Source organism: Podospora anserina, chromosome 4 (genome assembly GCF_000226545.1).
Source record: "Podospora anserina S mat+ genomic DNA chromosome 4, supercontig 4".
NCBI classification, from domain to species: Eukaryota; Fungi; Ascomycota; class Sordariomycetes; order Sordariales; family Podosporaceae; genus Podospora; species Podospora anserina.
Window position 1 is genome coordinate 2,259,952 of NW_001914850.1, and position 18,921 is coordinate 2,278,872.

An 18,921-nucleotide genomic window follows, 5' to 3' on the forward strand; every position below is an offset into this window, starting at 1 on the left:
AGGATCGCCCCGGACACAACGTTGAATATAGCCAGCCAGTTGCCAGCCGCAGAAGCGTCCACCGTACCATGGACCGGAATTCTGAGGGAGTCAGCCCCAAAGCGGAAGCTGAGCTGGGACTGGGGAACGGTTCCAACATGTCGAAGCAAGGGAGCGCTCAGGTGCTGCTGGCTGCAGTTGAGGGCGGCTGAGTGCACACCGACCAACGCCGCTGACCTACGAGACCAGAAGCAGTGTCACCTTGAGCAAGATTGCCGGCCGTTCGCGCAATAGGGCCGGGGAGAAGGATGGGATGCAAAAGGGGGCTGCAGTGGCTGGCTAGTTGTCGTGTTTTTCCGTCTGTGCCAAGCTGCTTGGGCTCGCCTCACGGCTCAGGAGGGGGGAGCTGAGGGTTGGTTCTCAGTCTTGGGAAAAGCAGGATTTCTGCATGTAATTTGCCCTCCGGTCATCGCACGGCATAGGGGGGCGCATCCCCAGGCGGGAGCCGGCATCAACAAAACTCAGTGCCTGCATGCTCCAACCGTCCGCCAACGTCCACCGAGTAAGGGAGCCTTCTGTGCCGGCCCATGTTGCACCATGACGATGGCGTAGCATGACACTGACGCCTGGACTGGAGGGAGGCTCAGGCACAACCAACCTAGAGTGGACTGCTTCTTTTTCTGAACGGGACGGGGCTCCGCTGGATTCAGCAACTGGGCCGGCCTGTGGGGTGACGTCTGACTTCCTAAAGCTACCATAGAGTTTTTCTATTGGGCCGATTCGGCTTCCATGTGGCTTTTTACTATGAGGGTGTGTGGAGATGGGCTGGTGTAACAAGGGGAAGTCTGTGATGCGTTGTTGGCACTAGGGGCCATGAAATTTCTTTTCGGTAGGGAAAGGGGTTTGAAAACCAAGGACGGAGATGGCCACTACCTGCTATTTTCTCGACATGATCGACGATTCTCGATGGCCTGGTCCCGGGAACGAGGAAAAGATTTTCAACAAGATGCAAACAAAACTCGCCAAGTTCAAGCAACCATCGATGGCGGAATGGGCGAGAATTAATATGTAGCCGCTCATCTGCGAACCCAGGGCTCTGGGTGACCTCTTGTCCCCCCCGATTTTTTTTGATTCTTCTGGAACTTCGACTTCTTCTCTGTCTGGTTCCCTCATGTCGAGTTGCATGAGACACTGATCACCCGTCGGGACGACTCACTGAACACGCGTCTCCTCAAGTCTGAACACGCGGTGCAGTCATGGATCCGCCAGCTTCCTCTCCGGTCTCGGCAGCATGCGCTCATCTTGACAACTCGTTTGGCCCTCACGCCGGCGAGTGTCGAGGTGGATTCGACTTCACTCTATTTTTCGAAGAGACGATCCTCACAATCCTGCCCGCGGGACTCATCCTGCTCGTCTCACTTCCGAGAGTGTGGTTTATGTGGAGGAAAGCCAAGAAACTCACCAGTGGCAGTCACTTGGCAACTGTCAAAGTTGTATGTACTTTTCCCGGCCTGGCTCTCCTGTTTGTCAGCACCAGAGTACCTTTGATTCTAACAAATCATAATCTCACAGTCCACCTGGGTTGCGCTGGCTGTCCTTCAACTTGCAGCGCTGGTCCTCTGGTCAAGGCTCCCTTCCCCCGTCCGAACCCGGACCACCCTGGCCGCTGCTGCCCTCACCTTTGTTTCCTCTCTTGCCCTCTCGCTGCTGTCCTACGTTGAGCACACTCGCAACGTACGACCGTCCTCCATCATCGGTGCCTTTCTCTTTGCTACCCTCTTGTTTGACATTGCACGGGCACGAACCTTGTGGTTACGCGACCCGTATGTTGTTTCTCTGGACGAAGACGGTGACTCGTTTGACATCAACAAGGAGAATTCCCTGGCTTACCTCGCCGTCACTGCTGTCGTGGTGAAGGGGTTCTTGCTTGTCGTTGAAGCCTTGAGCAAACGAAGGGTGCTTCGACCCGAGTTCAGGGGCTATGGCTACGGCCCCGAAGCGACAAGCGGCCTCTACAACCGGTCCTTTTTCTGGTGGCTCAATCCATTGTTTTGGAAGGGCTTCCAGAAAGGCCGGGTGTTGGATGTCGACAAGCGACGTGACCTCCCTGAGCTGGACAAGCATCTTCAGGCCGGTTACAATTATCGGCGTTTGGGGAATGCATGGGCTGCCACTGTCTCTGGTAAGTCAGTCCCTCGACATGACCTTGCCCACAGCTGCTGACAGTGACACACAGGCGGTGCTAAGAAGACCAAGTCACCTTATGCTTTATTGCTGACAGCATTTGGTGTCCTGAAATGGGTTGTCTTGAGCACAGTTCCTCCACGGGCTGCCCTCACAGCCCTCATGTTCTGCCAGCCATTTCTCATCAATCGCACCATCAGACTGTCACAGGAGCCCATCACCGATGAGAGCACTCAGACTGGGTACGGCCTCATTGGGGCCTACTTCTTCGTCTATGTCGGCATTGCGGTATGTTCCTCTCATCACATCACCCCACATTGTGTACCGATGCTAACATCTCATCAATGCGTAGGTTACCATGGGACAGTACCAGCACAAGACATACCGTACCATCGCGATGGTTCGTGCAGGTCTCATCTCCATGATATATCACAAGACCAGCACTCTCAGTCTGAAGGACATTGATCCTGCTGCCTCCATGACGCTTATGAGTGCCGACATGGAGCGGATTGTGCAAGGATGGCAAACGATGCATGAGATTTGGTCCAACTCCATTGAAGTAGGCGTTGCCATCTTTCTGTTGGAGCGGCAACTGGGCATTGCATGTGTAGTTCCCGTAGCTTTGTCAATCTGTGAGTCAACACGTGAATTTATCATTCGCAACGGTCATGCTGACAGCATATTACAGTGTCATTGCTTGGCTCCATGGTGGCTATGAACTTCATCGTCTCCCGGCAAGCCATGTGGTTGGAGGCCATTGAACGGCGTATTTCTGCCACATCAGCCATGTTATCATCCATGAAGGGCGTCAAGATGTGTGGTCTCAAGGACACATTGATGGCCAGCATGCAGAAGCTCCGGGTGGACGAGCTTTGCATCTCCAAGCGGTTCCGTAAACTGATCATCTGGAACATGGTGTTTGGTGAGTCAACCCTGCCTTGAACCTCGCAATGCAACCAGTCGCTAACACATGACAGCCTATGTGACCCAGGTCTTTGCACCCGTTCTGACGTTTGCCATCTTTTCCGTCCGCGCACGGGATACTGGCGATAGGACGTTGGACACAGCGCGCGTCTTCACAGCGCTGTCACTGTTTGCCCTGCTCTCGGAGCCTTTGGCATCCCTTGTCATGTCCTTAGCGACGTTTCTGGGGTCCGTGGGTAGTTTCAGCCGCATTCAAAACTTCCTCCAGTCTGATGAGAGAGAAGATCCCCGAAAACAGGACCCTCACATGGTCTCGTCTGAGCACTCGCTCGATTTGGCTTTGCCAATCGTGGACATGGAGAAGCCTTCGCCCCATGCCATTTTTATCGAGAAAGGTGACTTTGGTTGGGATGCTGAAAAGTCTCCTATCCTCAGCGACATTACCTTGACTGTGCCATGGCGCCAGTTGACCATGGTGGTTGGGCCGGTTGGGTGTGGCAAGTCCACTCTGCTCCAGTCCATCTTGGGCGAGATTCCTTCACTGTCGGGCTCTGTTCACCTTGGCTCGACCAGTGTTGCCTACTGCTCTCAAGACCCTTGGCACATGAATGGCACCATTAGAGAAGCCATTCTCGGCACCGCCAAGTATGATCCCAAATGGTACGGAAGAGTTCTCCGCGCCTGTGCTCTTGGTCGTGATCTCAAAGAGCTTCCTCACGGTGACTCCTCTCGGATAGGATCCGGTGGAATCGCTCTCTCAGGTGGCCAGAGCCAACGCATCGCCTTGGCAAGAGCGGTCTATGCCCGCCGTGAGATTGTCATCTTGGATGATGTCCTCAGTGGTCTCGACACCTCAACCGAGAACCATGTTTTCCACAGTCTATTTGGTGTGAAAGGCATCTTCACAGAGACGAAAGCTACCGTCCTGCTTGTCTCCTCTTCGGTCAAAAGACTGCCTTACGCTGCGTATGTCGTTTGTCTTGATTCCAGCGGCACGATCAGTGCTCAAGGAACGTTTGACGAGCTCAACCACGCCGGCACTGGTTACGTGTCTACTTTCTCCCTGGCCTCTAGACCGGACTGGACTTTCAAGCCAGACGACGATCACTTCAGTGATGATGATGATACCACTGATGTTGATCGTCCAAAGGAGCTGCATGAGACCGACTGTGGGACTTCGGTCTCGGGCTCTTCCAGAGAGAGGATTTCCCATTCTCACAGTCCTGAAAGGGCTGCTTCTTCCTCGTCAGAGATCCAGACAGTGAATGAAGCTGACGCAATCAACACACTGGACTCGGGGAGACAGACTGGTGATGTGCAGATTTATACTTACTACATCAAGTCTGTGGGGCTGTGGCCGACCTTGATCTTTGTTTTGGGCATTGTTGCGTTTGTTTTTTGTATTTCGTTTCCGAGTGAGTTCCTACCTTGCTTGATCCTTTCTTGCTTTGAGGCAAACACTAACATTACCATAGCTGTCTGGGTTCAATGGTGGGCTGCAGAAAATGAGATTCGCCCCAACGATAACCTGGGATATTGGATTGGTCTTTATGCCATGTTTGGTGGTATCGCCATTGTTGGTCTCACCATTGGCTGTTGGTATGTTATCCTTGCTATCGTCAGATTTGTCATGTGTACTGACCGGCAACAGGCAAATGATCATCAAGATGGTACCTCTGTCCGGAGAAAAGTTCCACCTGGCGCTCCTGAAGACCGTTCTGAGTGCACCCATGTCCTTCTTTGTCAAGACAGACACAGGCGTCACCATGAACCGCTTCAGCCAGGACTTGCAACTCATTGACATGGAGCTCCCCATCGCTGCCCTCAACACATTCACCACGTTGATTCTTTGCATCGCGCAGATGGCGCTCATCGGTGTTGGCTCCATCTATGCGGCCATCTCCTTCCCCATCGTTCTCATCACACTCTATCTCGTCCAGAAGTTTTACCTTCGCACATCCCGCCAGATCCGATTGATCGATATTGAAACCAAGGCGCCATTGTACTCCTTATTTGAGGAGTCTCCGCGGAATTGCCACCATCCGCGCTTTCGGCTGGCAAGACGCCCTCGAGAAAAAGAATCACACCCTCCTCAACCGCTCCATGAAACCGTTCTACCTCATGTATGCCGTCCAACGCTGGCTTACTCTTGTCCTGGACCTTCTTGTTGCAGCCATCGCTGTTCTTCTCATTATCCTCGTTGTCAATCTCCGCGGTACTGTTGCCGCAGGTGGTGTTGGGCTCGCACTGCTGAATGTCATCCAGTTCAGCCAGAGCGTCAAACTTCTCGTCACATTTTGGACAACCCTTGAGACGCAAATTGGTTCGGTAGCTCGCATCAAGAGCTTCACCAGCACCGCTGTCCCATCTGAGGACCTTCCCGGCGAAGATCAAACTCCACCACCAAACTGGCCTCAGAAGGGTGCCATTGAGATCAAGAATTTCACGGCCGCGTACAACGAGGGTGACTCAGACCCTGTACTCAAGAACATCTCTCTTTCCATCGCTGCCGGAGAAAAGGTTGCTATCTGCGGCCGAACAGGAAGCGGCAAGACCTGTCTTGTGTCTTCGCTCTTCCGCATGACCGCTACTCACGCTGGCTCCATCTGCATTGACGGGGTGGACACGTCCACGATTCCCCGTGAGGATGTCCGCCGCCGGTTGGTCGGTGTCCCGCAGCATCCTTTCCTCCTGAAAGGGTCTGTAAGACTCAACGCCGACCCTCTTGGTCAAGCCACGGATGCACAAATACAGACTGCACTCCAAGAGGTCAAAGTCTGGGATATTGTCAGCAGATTTGGCGGACTGGATGCCGACATTGACAGCCTCAATCTTTCGCAGGGGCAGAGGCAGCTGTTCTGTCTTGCTCGTGCAATAGTGCGGCCGGGGAATATCCTTGTCTTGGACGAGGCCACCAGTACCTTGGACGGGAAGACAGAGGAGATGGTTCAAAGGTTGATTAGGAGGAAGTTTTGCGACTACACCATCCTTGCTGTGGCGCACAGGCTGGATACCATTATGGATTTTGACAAGGTGGTTGTGCTAGATAAGGGTAAGGTGGTCGAGTTTGATCGTCCTTGGAAGCTGGTGGAGGAGGAAGGGGAAGGGGGCATGTTTAAGAAGCTGTGGTTGAAGAGCGTGGAGGAGGATATTGAGGATGTTCCGGAATGAAGGACACCTCGGTGACTTTGGGATGAAAAGGGGATCATTAGTTGGTGATGTTTTTCATTGGTGCAGATATTGTCTCTAGCTGTAGATACCTCGATTTGAGTTTATGAGTTTATGTAACAATGAATTTCAGTCAACATGTTACTAGACCGAGACAGCGGATAGAGGTGGGGTCGTGTCTTGGGCTTGCCGAGACAATTCGGGAACCTGGAACAGGGGCCGGGGCCGGAGATATGGCAAATTTGGCGGGGTAATGACGGATTAAAGTGGGGGGCGGGGAGCTGGAGGGGCTGCTTATTTCGTGCTCAGCAGTGCTTGTCGAAAATAAATAGAAAGCAAGAGATCGTGATCGACGCCTGTTCAGAAACACTTGAAGCAGACACGCTCAGCCCTCCATCTCTCCTCCTGTTCCTTCGCTGCAAAAGCATCAGCTCGAATCCCCAGAACCCCTGTACAATGGCGTCCAATCCTCCCGCGAAATGCTGCACCATTGGTGTCAAGCACGAGTAAGCATCAACCCGACACAGCACAGTGCGCCATCGCTGACCACGCGCCTATTCTTTTCAAGAGGTGAAACCACAGGCCAATCCATCAAAGTAGCCAACAAGCATGACGCCTACCTCGCGACGCCCACCGCCGACAAGGCCCACAAGGGTGCTGGCATCCTCCTTATCCCCGACGTCATCGGTATTTGGAAAAACAGCAAGTTGATCGCCGACCAGTTTGCTGCCAATGGATACTTGACCTTGTTGATCGACGTGTTCAATGGCGACGCGCTGCCCCTGAACCGCTCAGGGCCCTTCGACTTCAACGCGTGGTTGACCAAGGGCTCTGATGGAAACAACCCTCACACAAAGGAGGCTGTCGATCCTATTGTTGAAGATGCGATCAAGGCACTCAAGGAAGAATACGGGGTGGAGAAGCTGGGGGCTGTTGGGTATTGCTTCGGTGCCAAGGTAGACCCGCTCACTTTGTTCGAAATCATGCCAGCTGCGTGCGGAGTGCTAACACGTGGAATGCAGTATGTCGTCAGACATTACAAGGATGGCATCAAGGTCGGTTATGCTGCCCACCCCTCGTTTGTCGAGGAGGACGAGTTGGCTGCTATTCAGGGCCCTTTCAGCATTGCTGCGGCCGAAACTGACTCCATCTTCCCTGCCGAGAAGCGCCACAGGAGCGAGGAGATTCTGCAAAAGACCGGTCAACCGTACCAGATCAACCTCTACTCTGGCGTTGAACATGGCTTTGCTGTCAGAGGGGACCCGAACAAGAAGGTGACGAGGTATGCCAAGGAGCAGGCCTTCTTGCAGGCGGTCACCTGGTTTGACAACTACTTGCTCTAGATGAAGTCAGATTATGTTATAGCCAAAGCCTGTATGATGACCTGTCACAATACACCTTTAAGTTGTCAGCGTAAACACATCTCGGAACTAAACCGCAACTTTTGATGTATTGATAAAGTGTGATGTGGATATGTTGAAATATGTTCGATTGCTGATTGACTATTGGTTCTTTTCTTTTGCAACAGTATGGGCGGGCTGGCCTGGGACCAATTTCGGTCGGAGTATTTACCTTAGGTACCAGGTAATCCAACCCCTCAACGTAGTCGACCGCGGGTGTGTCGGGCAAGAATGAGAGCCAACAGAGAGACGGAATACAGAAACGAAACCAAAGCCGCAGTTATCACAGTCCCACCCGCCTTCCCACCATCCTCTCTTCGCAGTCCCACCATCATCAGATTATCTGGAAGACGCATATCATAGTCTAAAAGTCCCAGAGATGTTTGTATCATGCTGATAGGAAAGGCCGCGGAGACCGAAAAGCATATAACCCAGTATTTATGGCTTCTAGTCCAACGCCAGAGTCCCCGCCAAACACCAACACTCCTACACAGGATGACGTCCACAAAAGATATTTGACCACCTTTCAAACCGTTGTTTGTAGCATGGTTGAGTTGGCCGTTGGCCATTTGTAACGGTGATTCAATCTCCATGATCTGAAGTTCGCGTGTGGTGGTCTCAGCAAGAAAAAGGACCGACTTCCACTTCCTGGGCACCTTTGCCTCTGCGTTGGAAAGCAAGTTCCAGTAGGCATTAGCCCACAGTAAACAGACACTCAGAGTCCAAATCAGGAGGGTGGGCGACTACTAGGCACAATTGAACGTAGGAGAAGCCCCATCGGTACCGCTATTTGGAATTTCGATCAGCTACATGCTGTGTAAAACAGTAAAGGACAAGGTTGACAGAATTTAGTTTCTACGTGTACTCTTCTTTTATGAAAGGTTGACATACCCCTGTAGTTGGTTGACAAGAGCCGTACTGAGCGATATAGTCCAAATTGTATATCCGCCCGGAGACTGTAAGCTGAACCTTTTGCTTGTCCTTGAAGGAGGTTAAGTTAGTGTCGAAACTTCCCGGAAGGAGACACTGATTCCCGAAATAATAGGCCGAGATATTTAGCGGAGTTCCTTCTAAGACCTTGTCACCCCAAAATGTTGTGGAAGGCGGCGACCGCAGTACGGAATGCCCAAAAAGCGACCCATGGAAGCCATACCTTCCGACATACTCAGCGGCCGGGTCTCTGACTCTGCCTTCTTCAAAGCCTGCTTCCCCGATCATGGGACAGGCCGTTCTAAGCTGGTAGAACATGTGGTCTAACAGGGGATCGCCTTGAACCATTTCAACCACAATAGGGGAAATAAATAATGAACGCCCGTAAAGGAATCGATGGCTCTCTTACCTACCTTTGCTGGATAACATGGTGAGAGTTCGTTGGTCTCCACTGAACATCCATGGGCACCACAAACGTTTGGTCCGATTGATCCGCTCGCCGTCATGAATAACGTATGCAATGGGGCGAAATTCGGCAAATCGTATATAATTGCCTGTCTCTTACTCAACGACGAACGATTCGGTGCTAGCAGCGTAGCCGGTCATGGCGCTGGTAAGAGTGGGGAATGCCAAAATGAGTGTCAGTGACATGACGATGAAGGCAATAGCCACCCTTGATTGAACTATACGGTAGAAGGTCCTGTTACTGAGAAGACGGTAGATTGCATCAATGGATGACTCCTGGCGTAAATAAATCATCCAGAATGTGGAATAGGAGACAGATCCGGTTTCAAGTGTTGATGCTATATAGTCGGATAAAACGCGCCATAAGAGGCACGAAATCAAGAGCTGACCTAGACGCCCGACTAACCACACACGCAGTTAGGAGGCCTCACATTGCTAAATCAGCCGGTTTCGGGGGAATATTTACCAGGTCCCATGCAATATCAAGACCTTTGGCCTGAGAGAACGTAAAACTTCCTCCTCCGTATGTGATTTGAAAAAGGCCGGACTGAGACCACCAATTGTAACCTGTGCTCACAGGACTGAACGTGTCATCAGGGCGACAAGCAGTCGGGTTGGCAATCCAAGAGGCCCATAGCGGAAGGCCAATCGTGAGTGAGACTAACAACGAAAACCAGAGAAGAAACGAAAACCAGAGAAGGAACGAAAACCAGAGAAGGAACGAAGACCAGAGAAGGAACGAAGACCATAGAGCTAGACGAAGCCAGTGGCATTTAATAGTGACCTCATCAGCCTCCGGTGTTTTTGCTGAGATGCTCGACGGTGATGACACGTAAGAATTTCCAGCGATTGCCGCCGTAGAGCAGGACCCTGCATTTGTACTCATACTCTCATGGGATAAACCACGGGGTCAACCTTTCAAAGAGGAGACATAGATAGGTATGTGAAAATGAACCGAGCGGCGAACGGGGAACCCTTTTCCCTTTCCATGTTCGAGTCGGGGGCCGGCGTAAGACTGGCACACGTTGCCTGAGTGCAAGATGTAACATCAATAATTATCTCACCTGGAACATCGCAAGCAAAATTGCTTCTCGCATTGTTGAATCAGCGGTAACGGTATGCCCAACGTTGGACAGAGGAAAGCCACAAATTGATGCCTGCAATGTTGTTTCAAGATTAAGGCACAGCTGAGAAGAGAAGGCAGTGTTGAAAGCGTCGATGCCTACCCTATCTACCTACCTTATTTACGTGCGGACAGCACCGATCAGCATACATGTAGGGAAGGCAGCTACGGCAGGCACCGCCACTTTTGAGATGTCGGTAGATAACACATTACATGTAAGATAGGTAGGCAAGTCACTGACCTTTGTAAGCACCAGATGTAACCTGATAACTAACCTGGAAATTGCCTGCATTGTTCGAGGCTTCGAGCCAGAGATTCAGGGTGTTGGGGCGGAAGGGACTCGACTATAGCGGCTGCAACAGACCATCGAGAGGACTTTCCCACCTTGGATCGGTGTACCATATCGGACCCTGGATCTAGTCATCACCCACAATCATGAGCCACTGGAACTTCACGTGGAACCATTTCGCACTGATTCCTGGGATTGCGACCAGTTGGCAAACTACCTAGGGTCTTTGGCATGCAGGTGATGCCAGACCAAATTGGGAAAAACGCGAACACTTCGCACATGAGTAAGTTCAAGAACGATTGTTGTCTCTATCTCATGATAGGTAAGGTAAGGTAACCATGACTTGATTATTTACATCGCGTCCATTTTATGCATGGAGTAGACACTAACGCGTGCCATATGCTAGAACAAAGTATGTGTCAAGTCCCATTCACAAGCTCGGCTATCGCCAAAACCGTTTCCTCTTGTGATACATCATATGTACTAGGTAGGTCCCTTGTTTTCTGGCCGACCCAAATTTCCCGCCTTCACTGTAGCCATCGTTGATTCCTCCGTACATGACCAAAGCATAAAAGAATGTGCATCATTCTAGGCTTCCGCGTCGCCAACAGCTTGCTCATCAAGCGGCTTTTGTGTCCATACCGTTGAGCTAAGCCGAGTCAAACGTTAGCAAATCTGCAGCCAAAAGTAGAAAGTGGGTTCAAACTTACCACCCATAATAGGCATGATAGTTGGGGTTGGCCAACGCGCTCCTCATCTTGCTGCACAAAACCTGCACCTCCTCAAACTCCCACCCCAAGATCTTCACCGCAAGGTAAAGAACATACCCCTCCAGCCCTTCCAAGCAGCTCTGCTTGTTAAAGGCTCCGACCTCTTTCCACTTCTTGTCCTTTGGCCATGTCCCCAAGGGCAACTTGTAATGCTCGACGTTGAACGGCCCAGGAAAGCCTGCTTCTTTCATCCACTCGGCATTCTTGCCCTTGTCGGACACCAAAAAGGTGCGGCCGATTTTCTCACCAGCTTCGGCAAAAATCCTGTTCCAGATGGCGTAAGGATGTTTTGGATCCTCGATGGGGATGGAGCCGTCGTCGGAGGCGATGCGGATGGTGAAGTCGGTGTGCTCGAGCCAGCCGCCCGGCTTGAGGCAGCGGTAGGCTTGGCGGTAGAGTTTGGGCCAGTCTTCGATGGAGCCGATGAGGAAGCGGAGGTGAACGAGGTCGAACTTGTCAGCGGAGAAGGTCCAGTCCAAGGAGGCGTCATCAAGCTCGAAACGGCAGTTGGGGGGCGTCCATGTTGGCTGTATATTTTTTTTGGTAAGTATTTTGGTCATGAAACATGGGATATCGCATAAAGTGGTGGACACACCTGAATGGGAGAAAGATCAGTGCCGATGACTTCGGCGGCGGGAAATTGGTCCGCGCAGTCCCTTTTCATCATGTCAATATTGTGGTTCCCGAGTAGGAGGTGCAAGATAAACTTACAAGGCCCAAATACCGGTTCCGGTGCCCACGTCAAGAATAGCATCTGGGTCTTCAACTGGTGACCGGAAAAGCGAGTTGTTGTGGATCAGATACATCATGTGGTGGCTGCATGTGCGTCAGTAATAAGCCCCATTCCCTAGCGATCAGATCTGATTAACAAGAAAAGCAGGTATAAACATACTGCAAATCCAACCCATCATTTTGCTTGTCATCATTAGGTGCCCAGTACTCGGCCTCCTTGAAATTCTGATATGTGCGTCCATGAATCTCACGGTACTGCAAGATGGAAGAGCTGAGAGACGCGGTGGAAGATTCGGCACTGAAGCAGTAAATTTTAGCAACTGGCGAATATTACCACTCGTTGACAATTGTGGGTGGTCGTTGGACATACTATCCAAGGGCAGAGTCACCATCACCTTGAACCTCGGTTTCAAACTCGGGATCCTGGACAATTGGTCAGCTTTTAGGGAGCGAGACATTGGTAAACTCGTCACACTCACCACAATGATGGGCGCGGCCTCCTCTCCGTGCGTGCCCGCTTCGGCGGCTGCCGCCGGTGGGCTCGAAGGAGCAGCGGGCGAAGATGGCGGCTTAGAAGACCCCATCTCGGCGGTAATGGCACTCCGAATCGGTTGGGAGCACAGAGGCGTATTTGTGTAATGTGAGGTGCCGGTCGGACTTTTTAGACGAGATGCGGCGATGTGGTTGTACGGCGTTGGTGTGGAGTGGGCCGGGGGACGATCAAGCCTGCGGAAGAGGCGGCGGCGCGGGCGGGAATGGCTCGGAAACGCGAACGGGACGACAGGTTGTGTAACGTGAGAAGTCGACGACGAGATGGATTGAACAGACGGCCTTTTCTCTCGCCAGCAGCGGGGTTTCGGAGCGACAGTGGGTGTGCCACAGCTTCCAGAAGGGAGGAATGATCCGTTCCGATTTCCGATAGTGTGAAGACCCCTGCCGTGACCCCCGCTGGAGTTGGTTTGTGATGTGGTGAACAATCCTTGCAGCAAGTCCGACAGGATGCGATTTGTCAGGAGGTTTCCTTTGTTCGGGACGCAAGACAAGCAGATGCAGACTACTCATGTATTGCCCAAGTCTTGTCCAATAGGATGCTTTCGCGGCCTCGACTTGCAGGTGCAGCAAACTGGTATGCGCGCAGGTAGGTATTCCTTTTGGTCCACGTGCATAATGCTACCCTGCTCAGCATGCGAAATATGTCCTGTTCTGTCGTGTCAAGACGCTTGAAGACGGGGCTCAGAACTGGCATTAAGGCTGGCTCTATTAGCAACGTTAGACTTATCATTTTCTTGCCAACACAACTGCCCTGCACCTTCTTGATGAACCTGGAACTCGAGAGCGAAAGCGGTTCTGTTGATTATCTAGACCCTGACCAATCAGAAGGCAGCGGAACGGTTCAGGGGCTCAGGGGTGGGCTTCAAGGGGCTCATGAGCGGTTGGTGTCCCCCCCCTGTGCCCATCTCCAAATGCCATTGGCCAAAATCACCAAAATGCCTGCTTTTTTTCCAGCTTTTTGGAATTGTCCACATCAAAATGGAGAATAAAATACATCCTTGTCATCATAAAGAGCTACCGTGCAACTCCCCACGCTCCCACGCTCCTCGAACCACTGATCCGCTTCGCCAACTTTCGACTGCCATCATTTGGACACATGTCTAACAGGAATGAGCCGAATATTCAGCGGCTTCTTGACCCAGAGACCAAATGACTTTGCCTTCGGAAACATTTGTGACTTTTCGTCGGCCAGAGCCAAGTCAAAGTTCCAGATGAACCTTGCTAGGATGACCCGCATTTCGACGTATGCCAAACTATTGCATCGTAGTCAGAATAAGTCCCCAGGCTAGGTAAAGCTATGTAGGCGATACTTACTTTTTGCCAATGCAGTTTCGTGGGCCAACTGAAAATGGCTGCAGTGCACTGTGTCTACTCTTGTCGAACACTATGCCTTCAAAGCTATCTCCTCCAAGCCAACGCTCGGGGATGAACTTGTCGGGCTCAGTGAAGTTGCGGGAAAGGTGGTTCACAGCCCACGGCCAGATCTCGAGGCCGGTCTTGAATCAGTTCTTGGTTAGCTGGCTATGCGTCATATTTGTTTGCGAGCGTAGGACATGAGCTTACATTCTCTGGAATTTGCCATCCCAGAATCACGTCCCCACCTTTGGCCGCCTTGCGTGGAAGATTGGCCGGTACAGGCGGGAATAATCTCATTGCTTCGTCCAAAACGGCAAGCATATATGTCAATCTGTTGACACTGAAGAAGTTGATCTCATCTTCGCTTTTGAACTGACCTCTGACCTCCTCTGCCAGCCTTGTCTGCACGCGGTGGTATGTCGCCAGGTAATATGTTGTTGCCGACAGCGCAGTAGCCGTGGTTTCGCTTCCTGCCAGAATCAACAGCCTTGCGTTCATTGCCATCTCTTCTATTGTCAAGGGTCTTCCGTTGTTGGCCTTGGATCCGTTGGTCAGGGCCTGAACGAAGTCCGGTCTTTCAACACCAGAGTTGAGTCGCTTGACCACCTGGACGCGGGCGAATTCAGCCTGTTCATTGGTATGCTTTGCTGGGTGGTGCCAAGGGGTCAGAACCTTGACGACTCTGGAAAAACTGGGGAAAAACCAGTTCATAACCAGCAACATGGCGAATTCCTTGACGCCCTTGAGGATGGCCGTGACCCAGGGGTGGTATGAACTGCTCTCCAAGCAACCAAATGGAGCACCGAACGACAGGTCACCAATGATATCAAAGGTTGTAAAGTTGAACCAGGCGCCCATGTCCGTAACGGCCTCTTCTCGTCCTCCCTTAGTCAATTCCTGCAGACGATCCATCAGCAGGTCGATGTACTGCGTGATAAGGGGTTGCTGGTCCTGCATCGCTTTTGCTGAGAATCCGTGGCTCAGGATCTTACGGAAGCGGCTGTGATCCTCACGGTTCGCGCCCAAGATGTTGTGCATCGACATCTTGTAGAAAACAGGGTCCTTTCCGTGTTCTGGTTGACCAGCCTTGCGGTGGCCTCGAATGGCATTGTAAGCGTCGGGATGTGCAAAGGAGACACGATTTGGTGCAACGCGGATGACGTCGCCGTATCTCTCGTGCAATCGGTGAATGTTACTCGACATTCGTCCTGAAAGCCATGCTCGGGTGTATGGTATCGGCGTCGCCGCCCAAAGCTTTGGACCGGGAAGAGATCGAAGAGGATGGAGGAGCAGGTTGTAGAGGACTGTAGATAATAGTATCATGATAGTCTATACCGAAAAGCATTGATCGAGTCAGAAATAGGCGCTCAGGTCAATATAAAGCAACGCGAAGTGTTGGAGAATGGAGATTTCCTACCGCCCCAGCAAGCCATGTTGGCCAAGCAATGAATGGATACGTCCCGAGAGAAATTCTGTCAAGAATTGTCATGGTGCAGCTCGTAAAGGATGGGGTTTATTGTCAAGGTAAGTATTGGGGGAGAAAGGTGGCTCTGAGGTTCAATAAGTAAGGTAGGTGTCGCCATCACTCGCTGTAATCACCCGTTGCATAACGTGTAATGTGTTCGGGCATAGGACGGCAGTGTTGGCATGCCACATTGTTCCTGCGGTCGGAGGAAAAGGGATTCGAAGAAGGTACAACAGACACCATCATCAGGGAACGTCAAAGTCGGCGTTAACACATTTAGTCATCAGCCTCGGTGCAAGGAATTGACCGTCGAATCGATACGCCCCGTCGTATCGCCATGTTGTACACCTCCACTAGGTGTTGCTCATTGAGAGTGTGACTAGGTGCTCATTTCGACAGTTCCACAGTCATTGCGACGTGAGATGTGGGCAACATGAACATAATTCATCATCATTCACTCAACGTTGTACTCGCGCTCAACGGTTCCATTCAGCACCGAATGATCGTCAGCGCGTCGTTAAGTTTACCACTGTCGGCAATTCGTAATACAGTAATCATCTCAGGCTCGTCTTGCCCCTACGTTGACAACCTCCAACATCGATTTCGAGCCGCGTCTGCTCGGCAACCGCTAATGTCAGGTCGCACACAAACAATATCATATGTCTGCTAGAATTATGGTCATATAAGGTAATTCTGGAAACATACTCGAATAGCGAGGTAGGTACTTGAAGTTCAGGCAGGACACCACCAAATGATTCCAATATTTCACCTTTCGGCCTCTTCAGAGGCAACCGCAACATTCCACCGGGCAGGCTGGTAAATCATTGGAAAGTGAAAAAGGACCGCAGGTAGTGCCAAATTCAGCAGCCCAGAACCATTGCTGGTCCATCTCGATGCTTTCGGCGGGCCCTCCGAACTACACATAGATTTGTTTTCAGACACACTTCACGGTGAGCAAACCCTCCTACTATCGGGGGTGGGTTTTGCTGGAGCGTCGTACAACTAAGTAACACGTCACAGAAACTGCGCGCAATATTTGGCCTAGTACAATGATTCGCTTCATTGCTTCCGACTGCAACCCCTCGTAGACACGTGCCATGCCAGACCTCCGAGCTGTCTCCAACAATCGATAGCTACCTACTTCAGACGACACCCATCAGCTCCCCCACCAAGCTCACCTCGCACTAAGCTGTCCTTAGTGGCGGCAAGCAAATCTGCTGCCGAGACGGGACCATGCGGGGCCTTTACCCGCTCAACTTCATCCGGGAAATCGACCTGGCCATGTTATGGTCTCGACATCCTTTGTCAGCTGGTGGGCAGCGACATGGCTGCTGGTTGTGCGAACTTCGTTATATCCTGATTGCATTTGTCCGCTGAGACACTCACCACCCACACACGACACTACCTGCCATTGGACTACCTAGTTACCACACCTCCAGTTCGCCATCGTGGGTGGGAAACTGCAAGCCATGCTCGCAGACAGGCTTTTGGACAATATCATATTGGCCAAGTGCCAGTTGGCCATTGCCGACGTCGGTATTGACAATGTCGTCCTCGGGTTGTTGACCGTCGCAGTCATTGCTGTTGCAGTCGACTACGCGCACATGCTCTATCTGAGATCAAAGATGCCACCTGGGCCCTTCCCGCTACCCATTGTTGGCAACACATTCTCGCTCCCAGACAACAAGCCATGGATCTACTTTGAGGAGCTGTCCAAGAGATACAACACACCACTTATCACATACTGGATTGGGCGGCAAGTACCTAGGTAGCTTTCACAAACCAACAATCGAGTTGCTAACGCCCTGTTCACGCAGGAATCCCACACTTTGGATCAACGAAGCTTGGTGTGCCCATGAGATATTTGAGAAGAAGGCTCAAATCTACACTTCAAGGCCTCGGATGATTGTTTTTGGAGAGCTAGGTTCGGGTCAGTCAAACCTGGTGACGATGCAAATTCGTAACCAAGAGGAGCGCGAGCGATGGCGAATTCACCGCAAGCTGATGCACATTGGAGTTGGCGTGCAGTCGGTCCGGGGGTATCGCGCTATCCAGAACAATGAAAGTAAAATCATTGCCTTGGACTTTCTGAGGGAGCCCAAGGAGTACGTCAAGCACCTGGAGAGGTATGCCACGAGCGTCGTGTCTATCATTGCGTTTGGGCGAAGGGTTGCCAGCTACAATGACCCCATCATCACGGAGGTTATTGCCTTGATGCAGCTGGCAGCTGATCTCAACGTTCCCGGCAAGTCTTTCCCCATGCTGCTCGAGACGTTTCCTAGTGAGTATCCCTGTCCTGTTCAGACATGCGGAAAGCCGACTGACCAAATCAGTCCTTGCCAAGTTTCCGCGATTCATGCCGTGGTTCAAGGGACTCGGAAGCCGTAACTCAAAAGGCGGTCACTACTTCTTCTACACGCTGGCCGAGGAGGCTATCGAGCAGTACAACCAAAAGTCCCCTTCGGAACAAGCCAGCATGCCTACGCCCTATGTCAAGACTCTGTTCGAAGAAGCTGATAAGTACAAGTTGCCAGTCGCCGAGCTCTCCGGTTTGACCGGAAACCTCTTTGGTGCCGGGGCCGACACATCCTCAAGCACACTTGTCAGCTTTATCTTGGCATGCTGCGCATTTCCAGAGACTGTGAAGAAGGCCCAGGAAGAGCTCGACCGGGTGATCGGGCCGAATCGCTCACCACACTGGGACGACTCACCAAACCTGTCTTACATCAACGCCTTTGTACGAGAAGTGCTTCGCTGGAGAAGCGTAGCTATCATTGGTGGCCAACCTCATTCGCCCACCCAAGATGACACCTACAATGGCTGGCTCATACCCAAGGGTTCCTGGATCCAAGGCAACGTCTGGGCCATTCACCATCATGAGAGAGAGTTTCCAGACCCGGACCGTTTCTACCCAGACCGATATCTGGAGGGCAATGATTACAAGCGCCCGTTCCCTAATGACAAAGGCTACATGACCTTTGGCTGGGGGAGGCGTGTGTGCAGCGGACAAGCACTCGCGGAACAGGGAACATGGATCAGTGTTGCTCGACTGTTATGGGGGTTCAACATCCGTAAAGCTCGTGACCCCACGACAGGCAAGGAGATCGATGTGGACATCTTTGCCTTCACCAACGGTCTGAACATGCGGCCCCAGCCGTTCCCCTGCGAGATCGTGCCAAGGAGCCAGGAGATCAAGGAAGCTATCGAGCGGGAGGGGCGGCAAGCGTTGCAAGATCTCAAAATCCATGACGGGGAGAGTCAATACAGGATGAGCACGTTCTACCAGCAACAAAAGAAAAAGGTGGCTCAGGAGCCCATCATCGATGAGAAGGGCAACGTCAGGTTTGTCAAGGTCGGGTAGTGACCTCATGCAAGAAAGCACAAGGGATAATAGGGAGAGTCTAGTGAAAGAGGCAAAACTGAAACTTTATTGATACAACGCCCTTGCACACAAGTAACCACGCCAATGCCGTTGTTTGGATGTCATGACATGGTTTAAACCTTCGAACAGTTTTAGTTATCTCGAGGTACCCCCGAGACTTCTGACCACAGACTAAAACATGGTCAAAATGGCGGTTTTACGT

At 51.8% G+C, this 18,921-nt stretch overlaps 6 protein-coding genes across 6 annotated transcripts; 4 read left to right on the forward strand and 2 right to left on the reverse strand.

The window, feature by feature from the left end:
• Positions 1-1,235: 1,235 nt before the first annotated feature.
• PODANS_4_4620 (uncharacterized protein) lies at positions 1,236-2,202 on the forward strand (the record flags this gene model as incomplete). The annotated part of the gene is made up of 2 exons (XM_001906362.1): positions 1,236-1,472; positions 1,552-2,202. The coding sequence occupies 2 exons, from the start codon at positions 1,236-1,238 to the stop codon at positions 2,200-2,202; spliced, it is 888 nt and encodes a 295-aa protein (XP_001906397.1).
• Positions 2,203-2,877: 675 nt separating this feature from the next.
• On the forward strand, positions 2,878-6,258 carry PODANS_4_4610 (uncharacterized protein; the record flags this gene model as incomplete). The annotated part of the gene is made up of 5 exons (XM_001906363.1): positions 2,878-3,085; positions 3,141-4,502; positions 4,563-4,686; positions 4,739-5,210; positions 5,353-6,258. 5 exons carry the CDS (start codon positions 2,878-2,880, stop codon positions 6,256-6,258), a joined length of 3,072 nt encoding a protein of 1,023 aa, XP_001906398.1.
• Positions 6,259-6,711: 453 nt separating this feature from the next.
• On the forward strand, positions 6,712-7,598 carry PODANS_4_4600 (uncharacterized protein; the record flags this gene model as incomplete). The annotated part of the gene is made up of 3 exons (XM_001906364.1): positions 6,712-6,761; positions 6,824-7,211; positions 7,278-7,598. The coding sequence occupies 3 exons, from the start codon at positions 6,712-6,714 to the stop codon at positions 7,596-7,598; spliced, it is 759 nt and encodes a 252-aa protein (XP_001906399.1).
• Positions 7,599-11,081: 3,483 nt separating this feature from the next.
• On the reverse strand, positions 11,082-12,548 carry PODANS_4_4590 (uncharacterized protein; the record flags this gene model as incomplete). Its single annotated transcript, XM_001906365.1, has 7 exons — positions 11,082-11,112; positions 11,173-11,759; positions 11,828-11,888; positions 11,944-12,048; positions 12,125-12,262; positions 12,335-12,387; positions 12,444-12,548. The coding sequence occupies 7 exons, from the start codon at positions 12,546-12,548 to the stop codon at positions 11,082-11,084; spliced, it is 1,080 nt and encodes a 359-aa protein (XP_001906400.1).
• A 1,052-nt stretch (positions 12,549-13,600) lies between these two features.
• On the reverse strand, positions 13,601-15,195 carry PODANS_4_4580 (uncharacterized protein; the record flags this gene model as incomplete). The annotated part of the gene is made up of 3 exons (XM_001906366.1): positions 13,601-13,769; positions 13,831-14,012; positions 14,080-15,195. The coding sequence occupies 3 exons, from the start codon at positions 15,193-15,195 to the stop codon at positions 13,601-13,603; spliced, it is 1,467 nt and encodes a 488-aa protein (XP_001906401.1).
• Positions 15,196-16,806: 1,611 nt separating this feature from the next.
• PODANS_4_4570 (uncharacterized protein) lies at positions 16,807-18,698 on the forward strand (the record flags this gene model as incomplete). Its single annotated transcript, XM_001906367.1, has 3 exons — positions 16,807-17,096; positions 17,155-17,618; positions 17,671-18,698. The coding sequence occupies 3 exons, from the start codon at positions 16,807-16,809 to the stop codon at positions 18,696-18,698; spliced, it is 1,782 nt and encodes a 593-aa protein (XP_001906402.1).
• Between the last annotated feature and the right edge of the window lie 223 nt (positions 18,699-18,921).